Genomic DNA, 24120 nt, shown 5'->3' with positions numbered 1-24120 from the left:
ATAAAAAATACAAATATTATACTCACCTTTCTATACTCATAGTTGTTAGGGTGAGTACGGAGCAAATGGCGGACACACTCTGCATGTAATGCACGCCTTTGCAAAGGAATTCGCCCATTGTCCACGAGTAGGAAAACAACTTGGCGACCTGCCAACAGAGAATGGGTGAAATAATGTTTAATAAACTGAGATTTACATCAACACAAGTAATCATGTACGAATTTAGTCACATTATCAACTCTCTCCTGCTTCCATGGAACGTCCGAGGGTAATATTAACAGTTTACGAATGGAAATGAAATTTCATATCGTTGTAGGGTCTCCAAATACCCTTATGACCCGCAGCACATGTATCACTTAGATCGAAAATTCGTTGATATAGTTCATGCAATGCTGAACCTTGGATGATAGAACATCTCTGGCCTGAGTTCCAAGCCAAAATATATCACGACCGGGCGTGTTGGCCGTGCGGTTAGGAGCGCGCAGCTGTGAGCTCGCATCCGGGAGATCTTGGGTTCGAACCGCACTGTCGGCAGCCCTGAATACGGTTTTCCGTGGTTTCCCATTTTCACACCAAGCAAATGCTGGGGCTGTACATTAATTTTTTTGCTAGTTGTTTTACGTCGCACCGACACAGATAGGTCTTATGGCGACGATGGGACAGGAAAGGGCTAGGAGTGGGAAGCGGCCGTGGCCTTAATTAAGGTACAGCCCCAGCATTTGCCTGGTGTGAAAATGGGAAACCACGGAAAACCATTTTCAGGGCTGCCGACAGTAGGGTTCGAACCTACTATCTCCCGAATACTGGATATTGGCCGCACTTAAGCAACTGCAGCTATCGAGCTCGGTTGTACATTAATTAAGGCCACGGCCGCGTCCTTCCCCTTCCTAGGTCTTTCCTGTTCCATCGTCGCCATAGGACATATCTGTGTCGGTGCGACGTAAAGCAACTAACAAAAAAAATCACGTAGTGTTTTTTCTAGGCACAAGGACGATATACGGTAATAAAAACCAAATGAAAATAGTTCAATTAACTGGTAAATTAAATGTCACAGGGGGTCAAAATCCATTGTATACAGCATCCATGTAAGAATAAAACTAACTGAAGCATCATATACGTTTTTCTTCTTCTCCTTCTTTTTTTCCCTCATCATGGCCAGCCAGTTTCCATAGAAAGTGGGGTCCCATGCCAACTCCTTTGAATCGTACCGAGCTCGACAGCTGCAGTCACTTAAGTGCGGCCAGTATCCAGTAATCGGGAGATAGTGGGTTCGAGCCCCACTGTCGGCAGCCCTGAAGATGGTTTTCCGTGGTTTCCCATTTTCACACCAAGCAAATGCCGGGGCTGTACCTTAATTAAGGCCACGGCCGCTTCATTCTACTTCCTAGGCTTTTCCTGTCCCATCGTCGCCATAAGACATATCTGTATCGGTGCGACGTAAAACAAATAGCAAATAGCAAAGCCTTTGAATCGTCTGGTATTCTCTTTCTGTTTTCTGGGTCAATTGAAAAACATACTGGCTCCAGTTCAACCTGGATCGTCCTCCTCTTCTTGATACCCTCTGATCTGGCTTCAACTATCTGTTTTGGTTTCCTCGTCCGGACCATTCTAATTAGGTGCCCCAGCCATTGTCTCATCTTTTCAGTGGCATATTTGTAACTTGTTAACAACTCTGTCATATTAGTCATTTTAGTTACATTTTAAGACTTTATAACTTAAAGTATCAACTTGTGAAATTATAGATTTTATAATTCCACCTTTACAATAGGCCTACTGTAATTGTCTTTATTAAAAAGACTACATTAAATTACACTCGTGAAACATCTTTCGTGCTCTTATAGGTCATCTTCAGTCACCAATACAAATACATAATATTACAAATAACTTAAAGTATTTTGAGATAAAAGAATTATTCTTTTTGTACCCGAAACAAGAATTATCTGTCTTAGCACTAAACTAATTTGGTTTTTTTACTTTCGTCACTAAAATATGAAACGGGGCAAATATTTTTATCACGATTTTGAGCTTTAGTTTTCATTTGTTTTAAATAGGGTATTTGAGTATTTTTTCACATCTAGCATTGTTACATTAGTATTACCAAGCTATTTCTTCTCCTTCTCCATCTTCTTCTTCTTCTTCTTGGCATTTATCCCGCTTAATTAAAGGGTCTGCTCTTCTGCACTTCCTTTTCCACTTGATGCATTCTTGTGCATCTTCAGGAGATACTTTCGCCAAATGCATGTCCTCCCGCAGAGTGTCGAACCACCGCTTCTTTGGTCGCCCTCGTGGTCTGCAGCCCTCTGGACTTAAGTTTAATGTCCTTCTCATATCTGAAGACTCGTTTCTGCGTAGCACGTGGCCATACCATCGCAAACGATTCTCTCGTATTTCTCGGGGAGTGGGGTCACATCAAGTGCCATCAGAACATCCTCATTTCCGATGTATTCTAGTCTAGTGAGTCCCATTGGCCAGCAAAGCATCTTCACCTCCATGGCATGCAGCTGTTTCTCATGTCTCCATGTGACTGCCCAACACTAGGCTCATACGGTGCCACTGGTCTAATGATGGTTCTATAGATTTTGGATTTCAGATACATTAGCACCCTCCGATGAAACAGGACCCCTGTGACTTGGCGCCACTTCATCCAGGCAGCGTTGTTTCTGCTTCGGACATCTGGGAGCGTGTCACCATCCGATTGGATAAATTACCACAGATATATTGAGAATCTTAACGCCGTTGATGTTAATTGACCCATCACTTTGTACCCCACACTCTAGGTACTTAGTCTTCCCGACGTTAAGTCGCAGGCCGTATCTGTCCAAGAGTTTTTCCAACGTTGGACTAGGTGTTGCAAATCTTGACGGGATTCACAGGCAACCATAACATCATCAGCGTAGAGTAGAGTCCAAGGATGTGGTGTTAATACTTCTGTGCTGATTGTGTCGAGGCAGAGGATGAACAGAAGCGGAGATAGATCTAAAAGGGGAAAAAAAGCACGTTTTATTTGAATCATTGTCGATTCCATGGCTAAATGGTTAGTGAGCTGGACTTTGCCTCAGGGGAACCCGGATTTGATTCCCTGATGGCTCGGGGATTTTAAACTTCATTGGTTAATTCCAATAGCTCAGAGGCTCTGTGTGTGTGTGTGTGTGTGTGTGTGTGTGTGTGTGTGTGTCGCTTTCAGCATTAGAATTCATCATATATAGGCGCCATCTTCACAAACGCGCAGGTCACCTATAGGGCGTCAACTCGAAAGACACGCACCCGGCCCTCTTCGGAGACCACACGCCTTTATTCTTCTTCCTTACGATGAGGCCTGCTAGGGACAACGTATCAATTCATCCTTCCTTTTTGATTCCTCTTCCGTTCTTTCTAGTATTCTTTCATCATTGCAATATGCTTTATTCTTCTCTCCTCTGTACCGAGTTTCCTTTCCCTTCTTCTTTGGAATCCTTCCATTCTTAAAACTCTCTTCCTAAATCTATATTTTTTTTTATAATTTCTCATCTCTTATTTTATTTGTTTCTAAATCTTTCTTGACCTCTTGTATTCCGCTCGTTGTTGACTTTTCCGCCAAAAAGTACTTGGAAATCTGTTTTGTCGATCTGTTATCATCCATTCCATACATACAGTATGTCGAAAAAGTAGCAATCTCCTTTTTCTTATTGTTTCTAAAATATTTTCTATGTTCCGGTTCACTGAGTTGCCGAAAGTCATGGGAAGGCCTGTACCAATAGAAAATGTGACGTGTATGACCCCTGAGTGCCTCCTAGATGTCAAAATTCAACGATTCCAACACCTTGTAGAGTCGATGCCTCGCCGTATTGCTGGCGTTTTGATGGCTCGCGGAGGAGTTGCTCGTTATTAACGTCACATTCAATGTCTTCCCATGACTTTTGGCCACTCAGTGTATATTTCCATATTACTTCTTATTTTAAATTGTTCTGCTGTTTTCATTGGTCCTAAGATTTTTCTCACCGAGCTCGATAGCTGCAGTCGCTTAAGTGCGGCCAGTATCTAGTATTCGGGAGATAGTAACTTCGAACCCCACTGTCGGCAACCCTGAAAATGGTTTTCCGTGGTTTCCCATTTTCACGCCAGGCAAATGCTGGGGCTGTACCTTAATATAGGCCACGGCCGCTTCCTTCCCACTCCTAGCCCTTCCCTGTCTCATCGTCGCCATAAGACCTATCTGTGTCGGTGCGACGTAAAACAAATAGCAAAAAAAAAAAAAAAAAAAAAAAGATTTTTCTCGTGATTCTACTTTATAGTACTTCCAGTTCATCTATACTATAGTCCGAAACTAGACATTCACGCATTATTTTTTATTATTATTTGAATTAGTCAATAAAATATGTTGGAATTTAATGAACTCAAATCTATAGACCTCTAACTATATGAAAGGCCCACACAAAATTATTGGTGCTTAACTGTTTAACTTGCCTCACTTTTATGATGTTTAGGCCATAGTCTTTTGTTCATTATCTTCGAGACGTTAACATGTTCACTAGTCATTTCATTTGAGTTGACTTTCCATCCAATTACTGATGTACATATTTAAGCAAATGACTATTTATTCGTACCGATTATCTAATAGTGAAGCAAGCGGTAATGATATAATTGATCGTTCGTAGTAAAAGCACCTCAAGCATCCATAACTGGCACTACCGTGTTAAATCTCATGTTTTCTTTATAGCTGTGTAGCCGTTGTAATATTAACATTCCCGCGATAACGACGCGGCACTTCCCAGGCGTTAAACATCGGAGCGCTCCTAAACGGGTAGAATACGCTATATTGCTCTTATTTACTACCAATGCGTGTTACTTCCCATGACCCAAGGGGAATTATTCGCTATTTTATAAGCTTTTAAGTCTATTAAACACGAACAATGAACAGTTCACTTTTAAGAGGTGATTTTTAGATTTCTTAGTCGTACGTCTGTGTTCGATAGATAGAAAATCAGAAAATGTAATAAGTCTGTTTTATCGCTGCAATTTATTTCAGGATGACGACCCAATAAATGCACACGCACAATTCTATTCAACCCTGATTGACCTTACTCCACTAATAGCTGTCAGTTTACAAAGTCGCTCTATCCTCCTCACAGCGGGTGGCCAGTTATGTGGCCCACATGGAAGGGTTATAATCCTGGTTGACATGCTACCTTTCACTGTCGCTCCTGCAAGCTCAGTCCCTTCACACACACGCACAATAGTCGCACGCAGAGATTTGAACACAGGGCTGATGAACCTCACAACCCATGATAACTGTTCCTTGGTTCGTCTTTAGAGAAACACATTCACATCCAAACACAGTGAACTACGCAACAGTAAAAACTAAACAGCGGTCACACAACAGCAATAATTCAACAGTGCTAGCCAGCACTACAATACTTCTCATAGCAACGACAGTTTGGCCTGCTCCAATTTTACTCACACCAGCTGTTCCCACCACGGTCTACAGTCCTCGGTAGCACACACACAGTACTCAGCTCCGTACGCGACGATACTCTGATTCCGGAAGGACACAGACAACAACCAATATTACTGCCATCAATCTCCGGTCATTCACCCTACGTCGGTACACATACAGTACTCCACTCGGTACTCCAAGGCAGTACACACACCGTACTCCGCTCAGATACTCTGATGTCGGTGGTACACAGACGACAACCAATATTACTGTCGTAGAGCTCCGCACATTCGCTCTACGTCGGTACACATACAGTATTGCAGTCGGTACTTCAAGGCAGTACACACACCGTACTCCGCTCAGATACTCTGATATCGGTGGTACGCAGATGATAACCAATACTATTGCCATCAAGCTCCAATCACTCACTCCACGTCGGTACACAGACAGTACTCCAGTCAGAACTCCAAGGCATTACACACACAGTACTGCGACCTTCGACGACGATACTCTGACACTAACACCCTAGTCCAGCTACCGAACTCCAACACTGAGCGACTGTTCGCGACTAACCTACTTTTTACAGTCTAACTAGCTGTAGTACGTGTCGTTGACGGTACAATCATATAAAATGTGTAAAGTTATCTAACTCCCCAGCTACTTTCCACCAGTATTCAGGCAGGCTGTTTTACACGGTACGCAGCAGTAATCCCGTCTATCGGAGATGAGTGGCAGCAGAAGGGAAAAATCACATCACAACAATGGTCAATGTAGTGTTATTGTTGATCAGTTTTATGAGCTTTATATATTGCAGGCCTTTCCAATTAGTTTTCTTCCGACTCTGAGAAATTATAGCATCTAATATAAAGGCAGTCCTTGTTCCTTCTTTCATCACTCCCTCCTGCCTTATTCTTCAAGTGATCGTTCCTTTACGATTTTTCTCATCTTATATAATCATATTCACAATTTTCTTTGTCGTTATGGACCGATGACCATGCGGCTTTACACCTTAAGACAATCATGACAACAACTATCGCCAGTTAACTCGACTGAACAGTATCTCCATGTTAGCAATGCTCGGCGTTGATATAGACTTAGAAATAAAACTCGAAATTCATGAATATCTCCGTTATCATAGGCGCTATGGTAAAAATGTATAAGATATAAATGATCAGAAACTTAATTCTATATCACTTTAGTTATGTAGTATTTATCGATAGGACCGCTCATAACATAGACATTTGGGATTTACATTTAAGGCTTTCTCATTAACTACCATTTCAGTCAGCGTGAACAAAATTATTTATGTCCTAGATTGTAGTGCCTAATACGCCGACATTAGATACCGATTTTCATTAAATTCTATTCATCCATTTTCTCGTTATGCGCATACATACATACAGACAGACTGACTGACAGGCGACAGAGATCACGGAAATTTAAAAAGTGCATTTCCTTGTTACTGTGGACACGACCGATACGGAAATGCAATTCTTCTTTAAGTGTACAGAAACATCTCTTGTTTTATATATAGACTAGCAGTTACCCACGGCTTCGCTCACGAAGATTTAATTTGATAGAAGTAATCGTTCCTCGGTACTGTACTAAAACATTATAGGAAAATCCCTAAAGTGTAAAACTTCACCGAGAAACTGAGTTCCATTTACCCCAGAAACTCGTTGTAAACCACGTGTGTCGTATTGTCTTTTCGGGCTAAAGTGACCGACCATACGACAAAGAACTGTACACATGAGAAACAGGCTTCTCTCAAAGTCGAAAACAAAACAGATATGTTTCTTCACTTTTAAACGAGATTCTAAACACCTCTTTCCATGTCTGTGACATTTTCAGTTTTAGAGATACAAGTATCTCCTTAAAAAGATTCAACCCCTTTATCAGTCCTTCCTCCACCTCCATCCCCGCATAAGTGGATTTTCCGAAAACAAAAAATACATGGTTTTTATTTTTAAAGTAGATTCAAATTTCAATTTTCACGTCTGTAACATCTTCAGTGTTTTAGATATAGGTATCCTCATAAAAGACTCAAAACTTTTTTACTTCTTTTCACCCTCGTTAAGTGCCTTTCCCGAAAACAAAAATACGTGTTCCTGTACTTTTAAAGGACTTTTCAAATACCAAGTTTAATGTCTGTAACATGTTAAGTTTTTATATACACTCTAGATCAGGGCCTCTCAGGGTGCATGCGCGTGGTGCATGCACTGTGCACGGTGCAAAAGACGACTTCGCTTGGTTGACCAGAGTGCAGACCCCCCACTCCTCTCTCCCTACACCTGTCTCCCCGTTCGGCCTGTCTCCGCGTTCCTCACCTTCACTGCTGTTTCACCCCCACTGCGAAATGTTTATGTGTGGTGAGCGGAGACGCTCAGTTGTATGGGACAAGGTTACCAGTGTTATTACAAAGATTTAAAAAGTGAATTAGAAATACACATACATGCTTGAGAGGAATGTAAATATAATTTTTAAAAAATGCAGAACCCGTAACCAAAATGAAAATGCTACAGTACTCATTTGTGAATATAGAATGCTCTTCTTCAAGATGCTTCAACTTCCTTAATTCTTTCTCTCTGACGTCTCCTATGATTTCACAATCATTTTCCGAATGTAGTCTGTTGTAGTGTCTTTCAATAGACGATTTTCTTACGCACGTAATTATCGTCCCACAAAAAAAAAAAAAAAAAAAAAAAAAAAAATACGAAAGTTCCCAGTTCGATTGAAATGGACTTTCGGAAGTCTTTGCTTTCTTCGAAACAGGTTGCTCCATTATTATGTTGTTGTCGTGCGCTTATCTATTTCACTGATAAACACGTCGTCTACCACCAAACGCTTCGTCGCTCTCAGCACACTACACCATCTGAGTCAAGCCGAGTTGAGGCGAAGCGTACCGATGCACAGTGCACAGAGCCTATGCACCTCGCTCTGCACGCGTGAGAGTTTGGGCGTTTGAGAGGCCCTGCTCTAGATATACCAGTACTCATTTTAAAAATTCACCCGCTTTTTCAATTTGTTTCAGTCCCTTAAGTAAGGGGATTTTCTGACAGTATTCAACAGCTTCTTTACTTATTTTCACCACTCCCCTAAAGTTGATCTTCCGAAAATAAAAGTAATACATGTTTCTTTACTTTCAAAGGAGATTTCAAATACCAATTTCACGTCTGCAACTTCTTTAGTTTTTGAGATATAAGTATCCTCATACAAATAATTCAACTATTTTTTTTAAATTCATTCCTCCCCCACTTAAGTAGATTATCCGAAAACGAAAGAATACATGTTTCTTTACTTTGAAAAAATTCCAAACAAAAAATCATGTCTGTAAACATCTTCAGTTCTTGAGATAAGTATCTTCAGAAAAATAATTCAACTCCTTTCTCACCCTCCTCCTCCTCCCTCCCTCCCACCCTTCCGTTTAGTTTATTTCCACCCCCCCCCCCCCAAAAAACACGCGTTTCTTTATTTTTAAAGGAGATTCGAAATACCAATGCTCACGTCTTTAACACTCAGTTTTTGAGATAAGTATCCCCATAAAAATAATTCAATTTTTTCACTCCTTTTCACCCTCCCCCTTAAGTGAACTTTCCGAAAAGGTGAACGTATGTGTCTCTTTATTTATAAAGGAGCTTCTAAAAACCAATTATCACGACTGTGACATCTTCAGTTTTGAGATATATATATACTCAAGAAAATAATTCCACTCCTATTTCACCCCACCCCCACCCAGAGTTGATTTTCCCCCAAAATGAATGTATTTTTAATTTTAAAGGAGATTCCAAATACCAATTTTTCACGTCTATAACATCTTTAGGGTTTTTCTTTAGATATAAGTATCTTCATACAAATAATTCAACTAATGTTTCAATTCTTTCATCGCCACTTAAGTGGATTTTCCGAAAACAAAAGAATACGTGTTGATATTTTTAAAGGAGATTCCAAATACCAATTTTACGTCTGTAACATCTTAAGTTTTTGAGATATAAGTATACACATACAAAGAATTCAACTAATTTTTTAATTCATTCACCCCCTCCCCCCTGTTTAAGTGTTTTACCGACAAAAAGTACGTTTTTCTTTATTTTTAAAGGCAACTCCAAATACTAATTTTCACGTCTGTAACATGTTACGTTTCTGAGATATACAGTAGACAGTCTTCTTAAAAATTAACCCCCTTTGTCACTTCTGTCCACCCCCATTTATTGTATTTTCCAAAAACAAAAAATACGTGTTTCTGTACTTTTAAAGGAGATTCCAAATACAAATTTTCATATCTGTAACGTCTTCAGTTTTGTATATATAAGTATCCTCATAAAATGTATTCAGCCCCTATCTCACCTTTCTTTCACCCCGCTTAATGGTATTTTCCGAAAACAAAGAAATACATGTTTCTTTTTAAAGGAGATTCCACATACCAATTTTTACGTCCATAAACTTTTAAGTTTTTAAGATATAGATATACTATTTAAACAATTCACCCCCATTTTCAACCCCTTTGCGATGGAATATCCAAAAATCCTCTCTTAGCGAACACCTACACTCTGTTGTATACGGAACCCCAAAATTTAATTTCTTTATGTCCAGTAGTTTTGGCTCAGTGATGATGAATACGTCAGTCAGTCAGTCAGTCAGTCAGTCAGTCAGTCAGTCAGTCAGTCAGTCAGTCAAGACATGTTATTTTATATATATAGAATTTCGGGTACTAGAAGATTCGGGGTTCGGTTAGAGACAGAACATTCCTGCTTCGTGTTCCAGAAAGTTCACAGGGTAACATGAAGAGAACAATAGAGAGCAGAGGATGACACTATGCCCTGAGGCTGGGACCTCCCACTTGACTCACTAGTTTCTTCCAGGAAATATCGAAGGGAGCTACAAGATGGCCGGCACGTTACAATATAAACCGAGTCGACACTATAATTGGGACCGGGAGAGTTGGAGTCACATTTGAGCGACGAAAGCAGTAACTACGAATTACGTTGCGTTGCCATAGATACCTTCATCTGTTGCATGTCACACCCTTTCATACAGACTGAGTGTTTAATAAAACATGTTTCAATAATGCAATTCAATAAACGTTGACCCGTTCCTAAGCTAGGCCTAAGACAGAACACGTCATTGCCAATGAATATGAGACTTCATAATCACTAACAAAATCATCAGTTTCTGACACTAACCTCAACAAATGCACATGTTAAATACATAATTGTACTGTACAACTAGCAACTGATTAACTAAAAAAATACTAATAACGAAAATAATCGTAATATTCAGGAAACAAGCACGTAAATGCATAAAGCAGCAACAACTAACACAGCTGATACAGTACCACTACGAATAATATCACAAAAGCGACTTGGAGCAAGTCAACCCACATGGCGATAGCTTCCTGGAATGTGGCATCGCTGTTATCGTTGCCATAGCACAAACCATTTTCCATCAGTATTAGTCAATTTTTTTGTCGCCGGTGGCGCCAAACGTCAGACTCCAATTCTCGTAGGCCTTACTATAAAAATGAATGGCTTCATTCTTAACAACAGTAAAAGCGAGACAAATTGCCACATATCGCTTATCGTTCTGTAGAACTGAAACACACAGATTTTCTAGGTTTATGCTGAGTCTAAGATATTCTTCATACGCTTTGCCCTCACGCTAGTGGTTCGCTGTGTGCGAAATTCGTCGCACGGCTGGACCTTTCTTTTACGGACGAGGTGGTGGTGATTATTGTTTTAAGAGGAAGTACAACTAGGCAACCAACCTCTATTTAACACTAATCAGAGAGAGAGAGAGAGAGGAAGGCATCCGACACTTCGAAAAATGAAGATATCTGCCAAAGAATTACAAAGGCCACGAAGGGGGTGAAAATGAAAGACTGGGCCGATGACCTTCGATGTTAGGCCCCTTCAAACAACAAGCATCATCATCATCATCAAAACGAAAGACTCCCTAGCCCTAGAATGCTCTAATAACGGCGGGGTTGGAAAAGAACAAGAGTTGACCAAGGGAGGGTGGATAGGATAGATGAAAGTGAGGAGCCTGGCAAAAGTAAGTGGAAGCAATGCCAGAACTCAGCTGAGGGCTCCGTGGTCGCCAACCCACGTTCCCAAGTTAAGAGCCTCTGGGGCTATTTTTTAGTTGGCTGTTACGACAGGCAGGGGTTAACGTGAGTATTATTCCACCACCCCTGCCCACAAGAGGTTTACGGCCGAGTGTCAATCCCGAAATACTCACTATAGCGTGTTTTCTGTAGTGGTCGGTAGAGTGGTCCGTTGCATGTTTATTCGGAGAAGTGTTGCGGGGAAAATAGAAACACTCACTTCCCGAAGAACGGAAATTAACTAGAGTTTATAACATGAAGTATGTTAATTGGAGAAATGTAGTGGAAAAAATACAAACACTTACTTCCCGAAGAACGGGAATTAACCAGAGTTTACAACACAAAGTACGATTATTCAGAGAAGTGTTGTGGGAAAAATGCAAACACTCACGTCCAGAACAATGGAAATTAACTAGAGTTTACATCACGAGGTATGTTTATTGCGAGAATTGTAGTGGAAAATAAATACCAACACTCACTTCCTGAACAACGAGAATTAACTAGAGTTTACATCACGAGCTATGTTTATTGCGAGAAGTGTAGTGGGAAAAGTACAAACACTCACTTCCCGAACAACGGGAATTAACTAGAGTTTACATCACGAGGTATGTTTATTGTGAGAAGTGTAGTGGGAAAAGTACAAACACTCACTCTTCGAACAAAGAGAACTAACTAAGAGTTTACATCACGAAGAAATTAGTGCAGGTAATATGCTACATTGCCCATCAATACATGTTCCTTCCCATAACACTAGACAAATTTCCTCATTTCAATTTCCAAAAATGAGGGCTATTGGATTAGACAAAAGAGTGATTGAATGGGTGGCTAAGGGCCGGTATTATAAGGAGGGTTTAGACTGAAGATTGAGTTAAACTGTAACTTGAGTTTAAACCGATGTTGAGTCTTATAATGGCCGGCCTAAGTTAAACTGAGGTGAAGAAGGAAATATACGATCTTGGTAGCAGTGACTTGCGAGAAAAGATGACTGTCGATAATGTTTTGCAGTGATTTGCAAGAAAAGATGAGTATCGATAACGTTTTGTTTACTTCTTGCAGGTAAAATGGCGGATAAAAGCAATAAGCGTTGTCGTAATTTTAATTGTAAGGATGTAGAATTGCTTGTGCAATTAGTCATCATCATCATCATCATCTGTTTACCCTCCAGGTTCGGTTTTTCCCTCGGACTTAGCGAGGGATCCCACCTCTACCGCCTCAAGGGCAGTGTCCTGGAGCTTCAGACTCTTGCTCGGGGGATACAACTGGGGAGTATGACCAGTACCTCGCCCAGGCGGCCTCACCTGCTATGCTGAACAGGGGCCTTGTGGAGGGATGGGAAGATTGGAAGGGATAGGCAAGGAAGAGGGAAGGAAGCGGCCGTGGCCTTAAGTTAGGTACCATCCCGGCATTCGCCTGGAGGAGAAGTGGGAAACCACGGAAAACCACTTCCAGGATGGCTGAGGTGGGAATCGAACCCACCTCTACTCAGTTGACCTCCCGAGGCTGAGTGGACCCCGTTCCAGCCCTCGTACCACTTTTCAAATTTCGTGGCAGAGCCGGGAATCGAACCCGGGCCTCCGGAGGTGGCAGCTAATCACGCTAACCACTACACCACAGAGGCGGACTGTGCAATTAGTAAAGAAATATTTATATAATCCGTGAAACAGTGGCCTTATGAATTCCTCCGAAATCTCCCATTTTAATAAACATACTACGGGAGGAATAAAACCGCAATGCTATTAGTAGCTGACTGTGGGGTTCTTCAACATGATTTCTGAAATAGAAGGAAGTCATTTTAACTCAAACAGTTAAAAAGTCATTTTTACATACCTTTTCGTTGCATGTTTTATCATCATCATCATCTGTTTACCCTCCAGGTTCGGTTTTTCCCTCGGACTCAGCGAGGGATCCCACCTCTACCGCCTCAAGGGCAGTGTCCTGGAGCTTCAGACTCTTGGTCCGGGGATACAATTGGGGAGTATGACCAGTACCTCGCCCAGGCGGCCTCACCTGCTATGGTGAACAGGGGCCTTGTAGGGGGATGGGAAGATTGGAAGGGATAGGCAAGGATGAGGGAAGGAAGCGGCCGTGGCCTTAAGTTAGGTACCATCCCGGCATTCGCCTGGAGGTGAAGTGGGAAACCACGGAAAACCACTTCGAGGATGGCTGAGGTGGGAATCGAACCCACCTCCACTCAGTTGACCTCCCGAGGCTGAGTGGACCCCGTTCCAGCCCTCGTACCACTTTGCAAATTTCGTGGCAGAGCCGGGAATCGAACCCGGACCTCCGGGGGTGGCAGCTAATCACGCTAACCACTACACCACAGAGGCGGCTGCATGTTTTATTCTAGCACCAATTTGCTGAAATAGGGTTATGACAGTCTGTTTCGTAAGCCTAAACCTGTTTAAAAACTATTTTTCATTCCATATATGAAAGTGACGTGCCTTTGCTCGGAAAACTCGTAGTTCAATAATTTGAACCACTTCTTCATCATCGCTTAGTATTTCTTCAAACACCTCAACAATATCTTCGAGATCCATTCGTTCTACCGTATTGAAAGGTTATGTATTCTTAAACTTCAGTTTAAACGGTAGGTGAGTGGCAGTAAAATTAATCTCTAGTTAAACTTAAGATTAAGTTTTATAATACACGACTAACAGATAAACCGAAGTTTAAACTGAACCAACAGTTTAAACATCTATTATAATACCGGCCCTAAATGTCTTGAAAACAGAACTTAGAAAATTAGAGTAGGTGAAGCATTGTCTGATCCAGTAATAGCCTAGTTAAGAGGAGGTTCACACAGGGAAGTATTATTGGACCTTTCCGGTTTGTTTTACCATCCCCGTGGTGTAGGGGTAGCGTGCTTGACTCTTACCCAGAGATCCCGGGTTCGATTCCCGGCCAGACCAGGAATTTTAACTTGGACCTGAGGGCTGGTTCGAGGTCAACTCAGCCTATGTGATGATAATTGAGGAGCTGTCTGACGTTGAGACAGCGGCTCCGGGGTCTGGCTCCATGGCTAAATGGTTAGGGTACTGGCCTTTGGTCACAGGGGTTCCGGGTTCGATTCCCGGCAGGGTCGGGAATTTAAACATTAATTGGTTAATTTCGCTGACACAGGGGCTGGGTTTATGTGTCGTCTTCATTACCATTTCATTCTCATCACGACGCGCAGGTCGCCTACAGGAGTCAAATCAAAAGACCTGCATCTGGCGAGCCGAAACCTGTCGTCGGACACTTCCGGCACTAAAAGCCATACACCATTTAATTTAATTTCAGAGGCCGCGGTCTAGAAAGCCAAGAATAACAGCCGAGAGGATTCGTCGTGCTGACCACACGACACCTCGTAATCTGTAGGCCTTCGGGCTGAGCAGCGGTCAGTTGGTAGGCCAAAGTCCTTCAAGGGCTGTAGTGCCATGGGGTTTGGTTTGGTTCGGTTTGGTTTGGTTTGGTTTTTATGGTTTCTTTTAGGTATATAAACTGCAATCCCGGATAACGACTATTGAGGATAATGTTACATTGCACAGAGTAATAAACAAATTACAGATTTGTGAGCAACTGCAACCTCGACGAAGTTGTGAGACGGACAGCAGATACAGTTTGTAAGTTATGCCAAGAGAAAAAGTTCTCTCAGTTCAACGGAGTGAAAGTATTTATGGGTACCGCTGTACGTACCAAGGTGTTAATATAAGGAAATAGCTTCATCGAGATAATCATATAAACGAGGTTGTAAATGAAGGTTGTGTCCGGCCCCGAGGTGTAGGGGGCAACGCGTCTGCCTGCCACCCGGCGGCCCGGGGTTCGATACACGGCTGGGTCAGGGTTTTTAACTGTAAATGATTAATATCCCTGGCCTGTGGACTGGGTGTTTGTGTCGTCCTTAACGTTCCTTTCCTCGCACTCAACGCTCTACACTTCCTCCATTCCAATTACACGCAGCTTTTTATCACATGGCGCAAGTAGGGGCAAATGATCTCCATAGGTCGACGCCCTGAAAAAATAGCATTTTAATAAAAAATAATAAAAAATGAAGGTTGTAGTTCTCTTCATATGAATATGAGGGTCTGTAGGCTTTGTGGGAAGGAAATAAAGGAGAGGGTATATAAGTAACTGGTAAGGCCCCTATTTGAGTATTGTTCAAGTGTATGGAAATATCACAATGATTACTTCATTTGAAAACTGAAGATAACCTGAAGGAAAGCAGCTTGATTTGTTCGTAGTGATTTCCGACAAAAGAGTAGTAATAAAATGTTGTAGACTTTGGACAGGGAAGATAGGGGAGTAAGGAGAGGAGCTGCTCGACTAAATGGTATGTTTCGAGTTGTTTGTGGAGAGATAGCATGGAATGACATTGCTGCAGTAGACGAATAAGTTTGAATAAAGGTTTTAATAGGTTTTTTTGCTATTTCCTTTACGTCACACCGACACAGATATGTCTTATGGCGACGATGGAATAGGAAAGGCTTAGCAACGGGAAGGAAGCGGCCGTGGCCTTAATTGAGGTACAGCCCCAGCATTTGCCTGGTGTGAAAATTGGAAACCACGGAAAACCATCTTCAGGGCTGCCGACAGTGGGGTTCGAACCCACTATCTCCCGATTACTGGATACTGGCCGCACTTAAGCGACTGCAGCTATTGAGCTCGGTGGTTTTAATAGTAGGAAGGATCATAAAATGAAGATAAAGTTGGAATTCAGGAGGACAACTTGGGACAAATAGACTATTCGTTTATAGGAAGAGAGAAGCCAGCGATTAGATTAATTTTCCAAGGGAGAATTTCGATTTCCAACTTCCTTAAAACCATTTTAAAAAAGCCTAGGCAAGCAAGTAATAGGGAATCTATCACCTCGCCGACAACCCTAAATGCAAATCAGTGGTGATTCAATGAATGAATGAATGAATGAATGAATGAATGAATGAATGAATGAATGAATGACTGATCCGCCTCTGTGGTGTAGTGGTTAGTGTGATTAGCTGCCACCCCCGGAGGTCCGGGTTAGATTCCCGGCTCTGCCACGAAATTTGAAAAGTGGTACGAGGGCTGGAACGGGGTCCACTCTGCCTCGGGAGGTCAACTGAGTAGAGGTAGGTTCGATTCCCACGTCAGCCATCCTGGAAGTGGTTTTCCGTGATTTCCTACTTCTCCTTCAGGCAAATGCCGGGATGGTACCTAACTTAAGGCCACGGCCGCTTCCTTCCCTCTTCCTTGTCTATCCCTTCCAATCTTCCCATCCCCCCGCAAGACCCCTGTTCAGCATAGCAGGTGAGGCCGCCTGGGCGAGGTACTGGTCATCCTCCACAGTTGTATCCCCTGACCCAGAGTCTGAAGCACCAGGACACTGCCCTTGAGGCGGTAGAGGTGGGATCCCTCGCTGAGTCCGAGGGAGAAACCGACCCGGGCGTGTAAGCAGATTAAGAAAGAATGAATGACTGAAAATGGCTGAAAACTCCGACACTGCTGGGAATCACAGCCGGGAAACTTTGAACCGCAATTTGACGATGAGCAATTTCCTCAGCTACTGATATCTTATGGATGCTCAGTGAGTAAAATCTTCCGGTTTCATTTAGAAATTGTCATTTGTATTTAAGTTTATTAGTCATTTAAAATGTATTTAACTCGTGGTACATTATTAATGTTTTCTTCTTCCAAAAAATATGGTGGGGGGGGGCACATTTCGTCCCCTATAAGGATTTCCAGTTTGCACTGTTGGTACCTAACGTTTAGCCGCACGCACACGCGCAGCCTCATCCGGCTGACCTGTGAGAGTGGATTGAGCGCACCACGTTTAATTTCCGTGTACAAGGAGGATTCATTTTTCATTCCGAGCTGAGTCAGTGCAGCATTCAAATTAAGATCCTGTTGCTGCTAGAGTGAGCACTGATATGTGTATGAAATACTGAATATATTTCAGTCGTGTGGTGTAGTTACTGGCATGTAATGGCTCCAATGAGGTGGCTGGCGTGAGTTACTGTAGCCGCCAGTGTAATAAATGTTCGTAATTACGTCCTCTTCATTTTATTTGTTATTTATGTTATTTTCAGACGGTAAAATGCAAGCAGTGGGATAAGGAGGCTATGAAAAACGCTATTAAGGCAGTGAAGGATAAGATAATGAGTAACGAAGGAGCAAGTAAAGCGTTAAATATCCCACGGCAACTCTGAAAGACTATGTTATAAAGAGTACCAAGAAAACATTTTTTATAAATGGCCTTCAAGTAGTTAATAATAAAGAAAGTGTTTGGTAAGGTTAGAAAGGAAAAATACATTAAAATTAATTATAATTTTCGTAAATTTTATAAGAGGCGAAATTACGAATACATTTTAGGCAGTTAAGTTTTTGTAGTGTTTATGCTTGGGCCTATGTCAAATATTGGCTACCTTTACCGCCTCAAGGCAGTGACCTGGAGCGTCAGACTCTCGGTGGGGGTTACAACTGGGGACGATGACCAGTATCTCGCCCAGACGGCCTCACCTGCTATGCTGAACAGGGGGCCTTGTTGGGAGATGGAAAGTTTGGAAGGGATGGACAAGGAAGAGGGAAGGAAGCTACCGTGGCCTTAAGTTAGGTACCATCCCGGCATTTGCCTGGAGGAGATGTGGGAAACCACGGAAAACCACTTCCAGGATGACTGAGGTGGGAATAAAACCCATCTCTACTCAGTTGACCTCCCGAGGCTGAGTGGACCCCTTTCCAGCCCTCGTACCACTTTTCAAATGTCGTGGCAGAGTCGGGAATCGAACCCGGCCCCCGGGGATGGCAGCTAATCACACTAACCACTACACCACAGAGGCGGACCCAAATTTTCTTATGGGACGAATTATTATTATTATTATTATTATTATTATTATTAGTATTATTATTATTATTATTATTATTATTATTATTATTATTATTATTATTATTTTCATATCGTTATGCCCAATTTAGGAGCAGGATTGAACTTATTTAACTGATGATTTTGCTTTCATCTCTTCCCAAAATCTCTTCATCCTCTCACTGAAATTCTTCTTACGTTCTTCTGATCAGATTTTATTAGTTCTGGCTTTTAGCTCCGCTCCAGATCGGTTCTTCACAGTTTCCTGATCTGATTCTATTTCATTTAGCCAGTTGTTCTTGACTTTCCGTGTGAGGGCAAGATTTACAATTTTTTGGTCAGTCTATCATTGTTCATTCTTCTTCTACCGGGCAAGTTGGCCGTGCGGTTAGGGGCGCACAGCTGTGAGCTTACATCCGGGAGACAGTGGTTCAAACCCCACTGCCGCCAGCCCTGAAAATAGTTTTCCGTGGTTTCCCATTTTCACACCAGGCGAATGCTGGGGCTGTACCTTAATTAAGGACGCGGCCGCTTCCTTCGCACCACTGGACCTTTCCTATCACATCGTCGCCATAAATCGGTGAGACGTAAAGCAACTAGCATTCTTATTCTTATTCATATTATTATGATTTTTATTATTTAGATACTTATGGCCACTAGAGGCCACAAGAAGCAACATTTACACATTTTTAGAAGATTTCTTTGCTGCCCAGTATCGTTGAATTCTCTCTCTGGCAGCCTGTCTCCTCTTTGCTTTTCACCCGCTGCTCTGCTGTTCTTCTTCATGAAAGCTCTTGAAGTTAATGATATAGTGTCAATATTTGGTTCTGTTAACAACCAAAACCAAACCAAACCCCATGGCACTACAACCCTTGAAGGGCCTTGGCCTACCAAGCGACCGCTGCTCTGCCCGAAGGCCTGCAGATTGCGAGGTGTCGTGTGGTCAGCACAACTTATCCTCTCGGCCGTTATTCTTGGCTTTCTAGACCGGGGCCCCTATCTCACCATCAGATAGCTCCTTAATTCTAAACACGTAGGCTGAGTGGACCTCGAACGAGCCCTCAGGTCCAGGTAAAAATCCTTGACCTGGCCGGGAATCGAACCCGGGGCCTCCGCGTAAGAGGCAGGCACGCTACCCCTACACCACGGGGCCGGCTCTGTTAACAATGTCTTCACGATTTAGTCCAATTTATTTTTAAGATCCTTCCTGGCCTCCCTGAACCACTTATCACGTCATGTGTTAGGTCTACTACCGAGGATGGTAAAAATGTTCTTAGTCAACCACTTGTCATCCATTCTAAACAGGTGGCTATAGAACTTGAATCATCGCTTCTTGATGGATTCCAATATTCGTTCGGTTTTCTGGTACAGTCCCTCTCGTCCTAGTAATCTGCATTGTCCAGCCACGATCTTTCGAAGGAGCTTCCTCTCAAACTTCTCATCTTCTCACAGACCAGCTTTTCCAGTAACTCGAGAGTTTTCACTTCCATAGAGACATTCGGTTTTAATCACCGTGTTGTAATGTTTGAGTTTAAGTTGCATTGAAATCGCCTTTCTCTTGTACAGGTCGTGTGTTCTGCGAAACGCTGCGGCTATCGTATCTCGTCTACTGCTGTTAACTTCTCTTTCGTTAGATCCCATCCGCACAATACTTCTTGAAGCTATTAACTCTTTCATTCTTACCATACCTTCTACTTAATTGTTGGGGAGCAGTGGGGATATTATTCCTGTGCGTGTATGCTTCTTCTTCTTCTTCTTCTTCTTCTTCTTATTATTATTATTATTATTAGTAGTAGTAGTAGTAGTAGTAGTAGTTGTAGTAATATTGGGGGGTACATTGTCACTCTTTGAGTTTCCATGATTGGTTTTCTACTATATCCATCTCTGCTAAAGACTCTGAACTTGGATATAGTGTAATAGTTTTTTCTTCAATGTATAGATTGCTCTACCATCGATATATAAGAGACCACTTGAGGGCAAAACCCTAATTAAACCTTAAGGGAAGTCTCTATCTCTATGTTGGTAAACTTGTTGGCATGCTGTTGTTATTATTTCTATTTCCGAAGTTGCACGTTCTTCCTTTACCACCTCTTCTAATTCTATCTGCCTGTCTTAGGTAGAATATCATATTTCTGACCAATCTGGGTCTTTCTTGGTTAATGGAAGCCGTCCAAACCAATCCTTGGATTGTAACCAACCAGATCTTTCGGGCGCTCTCTCTATATAAGCTGAGGCATTTTCACTCTCATTGTCTTGCATTGCTGTTGTAATTGTGTGCACGTAGTGTCGGAGGAGACATAGGGTTCCCCTCGGGGATATATATAGGCGGACGTTTCGCCCTGAAGGAATTCCCAACTAATAAGGTATGGCGGAAAGAATTGTGTAGCTTTCATTTGAATGGAACTGTTAGGGCTTTCTTTTCTATTTTTCTTTTCATTTAAAGCGGTCTCCGGACTTAAATAATTATTTCCCTTATGGGAAGTTGGTTGAAAGTAAAGGAGTATGAGTGGTTACCCTCGTAATCCTCTCATTCAAATTGAATTGGGTGAGTAGGCTTTTGTAGCTCTAAAATTGAACTCGTGTTTTTCGGCCAAAATGTTTCTCCTACTTAATCACCCCGTAGTATGGGATTATCCTTTGCTTCATCAGGCCATCAGTCCACTTACGGTTCGAATATTTTCATTTTTGAGTGCTTGATGTCCACCTCTTTTCAAATATAGTTATCGGCCATTTGTAAAGATTTCCTTTTCTAAATTCGTTTTGCCGTGGCCAAGTAGCATAGACCTTTGGCCTCTATATATAAGTTCCTCAAAGGGTAACCTTAGTAAGTTAGCTAGATCTGTGTGCTTCAACCTAATGGGTAAATTTGGTGTCACTAATGTAATTTTTAATACTGTATCAATAGCCCATTATGGGGCTGAAATTAGTTGTGACCCATGTTCGGAAGTGTAATAAAAGAGACCCGGTCTCTTTCTCAAATGTCAAGGCTAGCCTCTATTTGATTTGAGAATGTATCAAATCGACCTTATTAAGAGTGATCATGATCAATATCATGTTATTGTAAATGGGAGCTCAATCCTTTGGTAATTGTACCTGTTAGGAGCTAATAGGCTCATGTTGTAACGTTGTCAGAGCTTCTTAGCTCTTATTTTATTTTTTCGAGCAGACGAGTTCCAGTATTGTTTCAAAGTTGTGGCGGTTTATCGAGCAACCTTGCTCGTCAAAGTATTGCTGACTTCTTGTGATTAAACCAAAGTCTATTAGAGAAGAAAGAAATACAATTTATTGAATTTTGCTAGTTTAACAGAGGAATAGGAAGCGCCTGGGTTGCTAGTTGCTTTGCGTCGCACCGACACAGATAGGTCTTATGGCGACGATGGGACAGGGAAGGGCTAGGAGTGGGAAGGAAGTGGCCGTGGCCTTAATTAAGGTACAGCCCCAGCATTTGCCTGGTGTGAAAATGGGAAACCACGGAAAACCATTCTCAGGGCTGCCGACAGTGGGGTTCGAACCTACTATCTCCCTAATACTGGATACTGGTCGCACTTAAGCGACTGCAGCTATCGAGTTCGATGTGCCTGGTTTGAATGGGCAGACAAACAATATTCACAGTATAAGTTATAGGTTGAAAGTCGGTTTCGATTATTTTTATTATTATTATTATTATTATTATTATTATTATTATTATTATTATTATTATTATTATTATTATTATTATTTGGAGTAGTATTGGTTCTGTTCAAAATAAGTAAACACAGAAAATCAAATCGAGTTAGAGGCTAAGTGTCGCGTTTAGAAACTATAGCCTAATATTCAGTGACCTACTTGAGTTAAAATGGGAACGAGCGATTAGTCTATTACGTTTAAAATCAGTAAAAGCAATACCGTCCGCCTCTGTGGTGTAGTGGTTATTGTGATTAGCTGCCACCCCGGAGGCCCGAGTTCGATTCCCGGATCTGCCACGAAATTTGAAAAGTGGTACGAGGGCTGGAACGGTGTCTACTCAGCCTCGGGAGGTCAACTGAGTAGAGGCGGATTCGATTCCCTCCCCAGCCATCCTCGAAGTGGTTTCCCGTGGTTTCCCACTTCTGTTCCAAGTAAATGTCGGGATGGTACCTAACTTAAGGCCACGGCCACTTCTTTCCCTCTTCCTTGTCTATCCCTTCCAACCTTCCCATCTCCCAACAAGGCCCCTGTTCAGCATAGCAGGTGAGGCCACCTGGAGAGGTACTGGTCGTTCTCCGCAGTTGTATCCCTGACCCAAAGTCTCACGCTCTAGGACACTGCCCTTGAGGCGGTAGAGGTGGGATCCCTCGCTGAGTCCGAGGGAAAAACCAACCCTGGAGGGTAAACAGATTAAGAAGAAGAAGAAGAAAAACCCAGTACCAGTGACACTGACTGCGAAAAGGGCTAGGACTGACAAGATTGCAAAGATGGTGATTGTACCGGGTGGTACACCTCCACGCCGCTAATTTAAAAAGTGCGCCTTTTGAAACTCCTCTGCTGGAGGAACTCTGAACTTTATCTACGCTATTAATTCTCTACCTTCTCAGAAGATGTCACCACGTGGAAAATTTTGAGTTTTAGAACTGTGTCACTTTTGATGTGTTTTTGTTTCGCTTGAAGTAAGAAGTGTGAACCTTCTCTTCTAGAGGACTCTACTGATGATCAACAATAGTGCAACCTAGTGAGGAGTCAAAGAACTATTTTTTTTGGAGAAAATTTAATTTCAAGAGTTTGTTCTTTGTTAAATTGCTTTCTGTCTTTGTTTAAGTTGGCAATATTTACCCCTTTCTTCCCCTTGTTATGAATGTATCCAATCCCGAATTTCTTTATTTAATTTCTGACCAATCAGGGGTATCTTCCCCCAACTTGAATCTGTTGCGGGGTCCTATCCAATAAAAACGTTGTGGGCGGGTGTTTTCATTCCCCTAACGCCTAGAACCTTCCACGAGAGGTTATAAACTGCTGATTTTTGGGTCTCCGGGCCACTTTTGTTCCATCTTTCAGTGTGTTAAGTACATAGCAGGGGGCGGGAAGCGCCTCTTTCTTCGGCAGCGGTCAACAACAAGGTAATGGCCGATTAATAACTTCTTTCTTTGCTAGCTCAGCAGTTTAACTTTCGGGGCGGGTTCTAAGCGTTCTACCATGTAACCTTTTCCTAAAATGTAAAAACAACTGGTATCTATTCTATTTTCAAACGACATATCGGGATAGAGAGTGCTTAACCCTCTCGAGCTCCCACTCACATCGTCTTGAGGTGAACTTATTTTTCTCAACCAATTCTTCCGTAATATAATGTAAATTGCTATTAAGTCACCTCTGTAGTATGGGATTAGCCCTTGTATTAACGGCCTAGTGCCAAGTAGGTCTTAAGCAAGTGTATTAGGAGTGCAAGTTCGCCTCCTCTCAAATTGTATTTTAGAGGTCATGTATTAATCTTCTTGTTATTTAACAGACCTCAGTAGGTTGGGTATTTTGCCCCTGTGGATGTGTCCTTTGAGGACGGCTTAAAGGTGGAGTTCGGAGTGGCCTATGATAGGCTTGTATTTTAGGGGAAAGTTGCCCTTTTTGAAAATTGTGTTTCTGCCTCAAGGAGGCTTTTGGATGTAATTGGAAGCAGATGTTTCTGGCATGTTTGGGGGTTTTCGGCCCCTTTGTTGTATGGTGTTCATTGTAAGGTTGGGCTCATTGCTCAAGAATTATGTTTCTGACTTTTGAAGCCCCAAATGGGGTACCTATGTAAATGTATTTGTAAATCGTGTTTCGGCTACTAAGTACCTGTTCTATTTG

General features: G+C 42.1%; 1 protein-coding gene across 2 annotated transcripts in view; it reads right to left on the bottom strand.

Moving 5' to 3' along the window:
* Positions 1–24120, bottom strand: part of LOC136875696 (QRFP-like peptide receptor) — a 146513-nt gene that overhangs the window by 108581 nt on the left and 13812 nt on the right. For both annotated transcript variants that reach the window (XM_067149254.2, XM_067149255.2), the window contains one exon: positions 27–148. In XM_067149254.2, the coding sequence (XP_067005355.2) occupies positions 27–148 (122 nt within the window). The remainder of the gene's footprint in view (positions 1–26; positions 149–24120) is intronic.

This window comes from Anabrus simplex, chromosome 6 (assembly GCF_040414725.1).
Source record: "Anabrus simplex isolate iqAnaSimp1 chromosome 6, ASM4041472v1, whole genome shotgun sequence".
NCBI lineage: Eukaryota > Metazoa > Arthropoda > Insecta > Orthoptera > Tettigoniidae > Anabrus > Anabrus simplex.
This window is presented reverse-complemented; position numbering and strand designations above follow the sequence as displayed.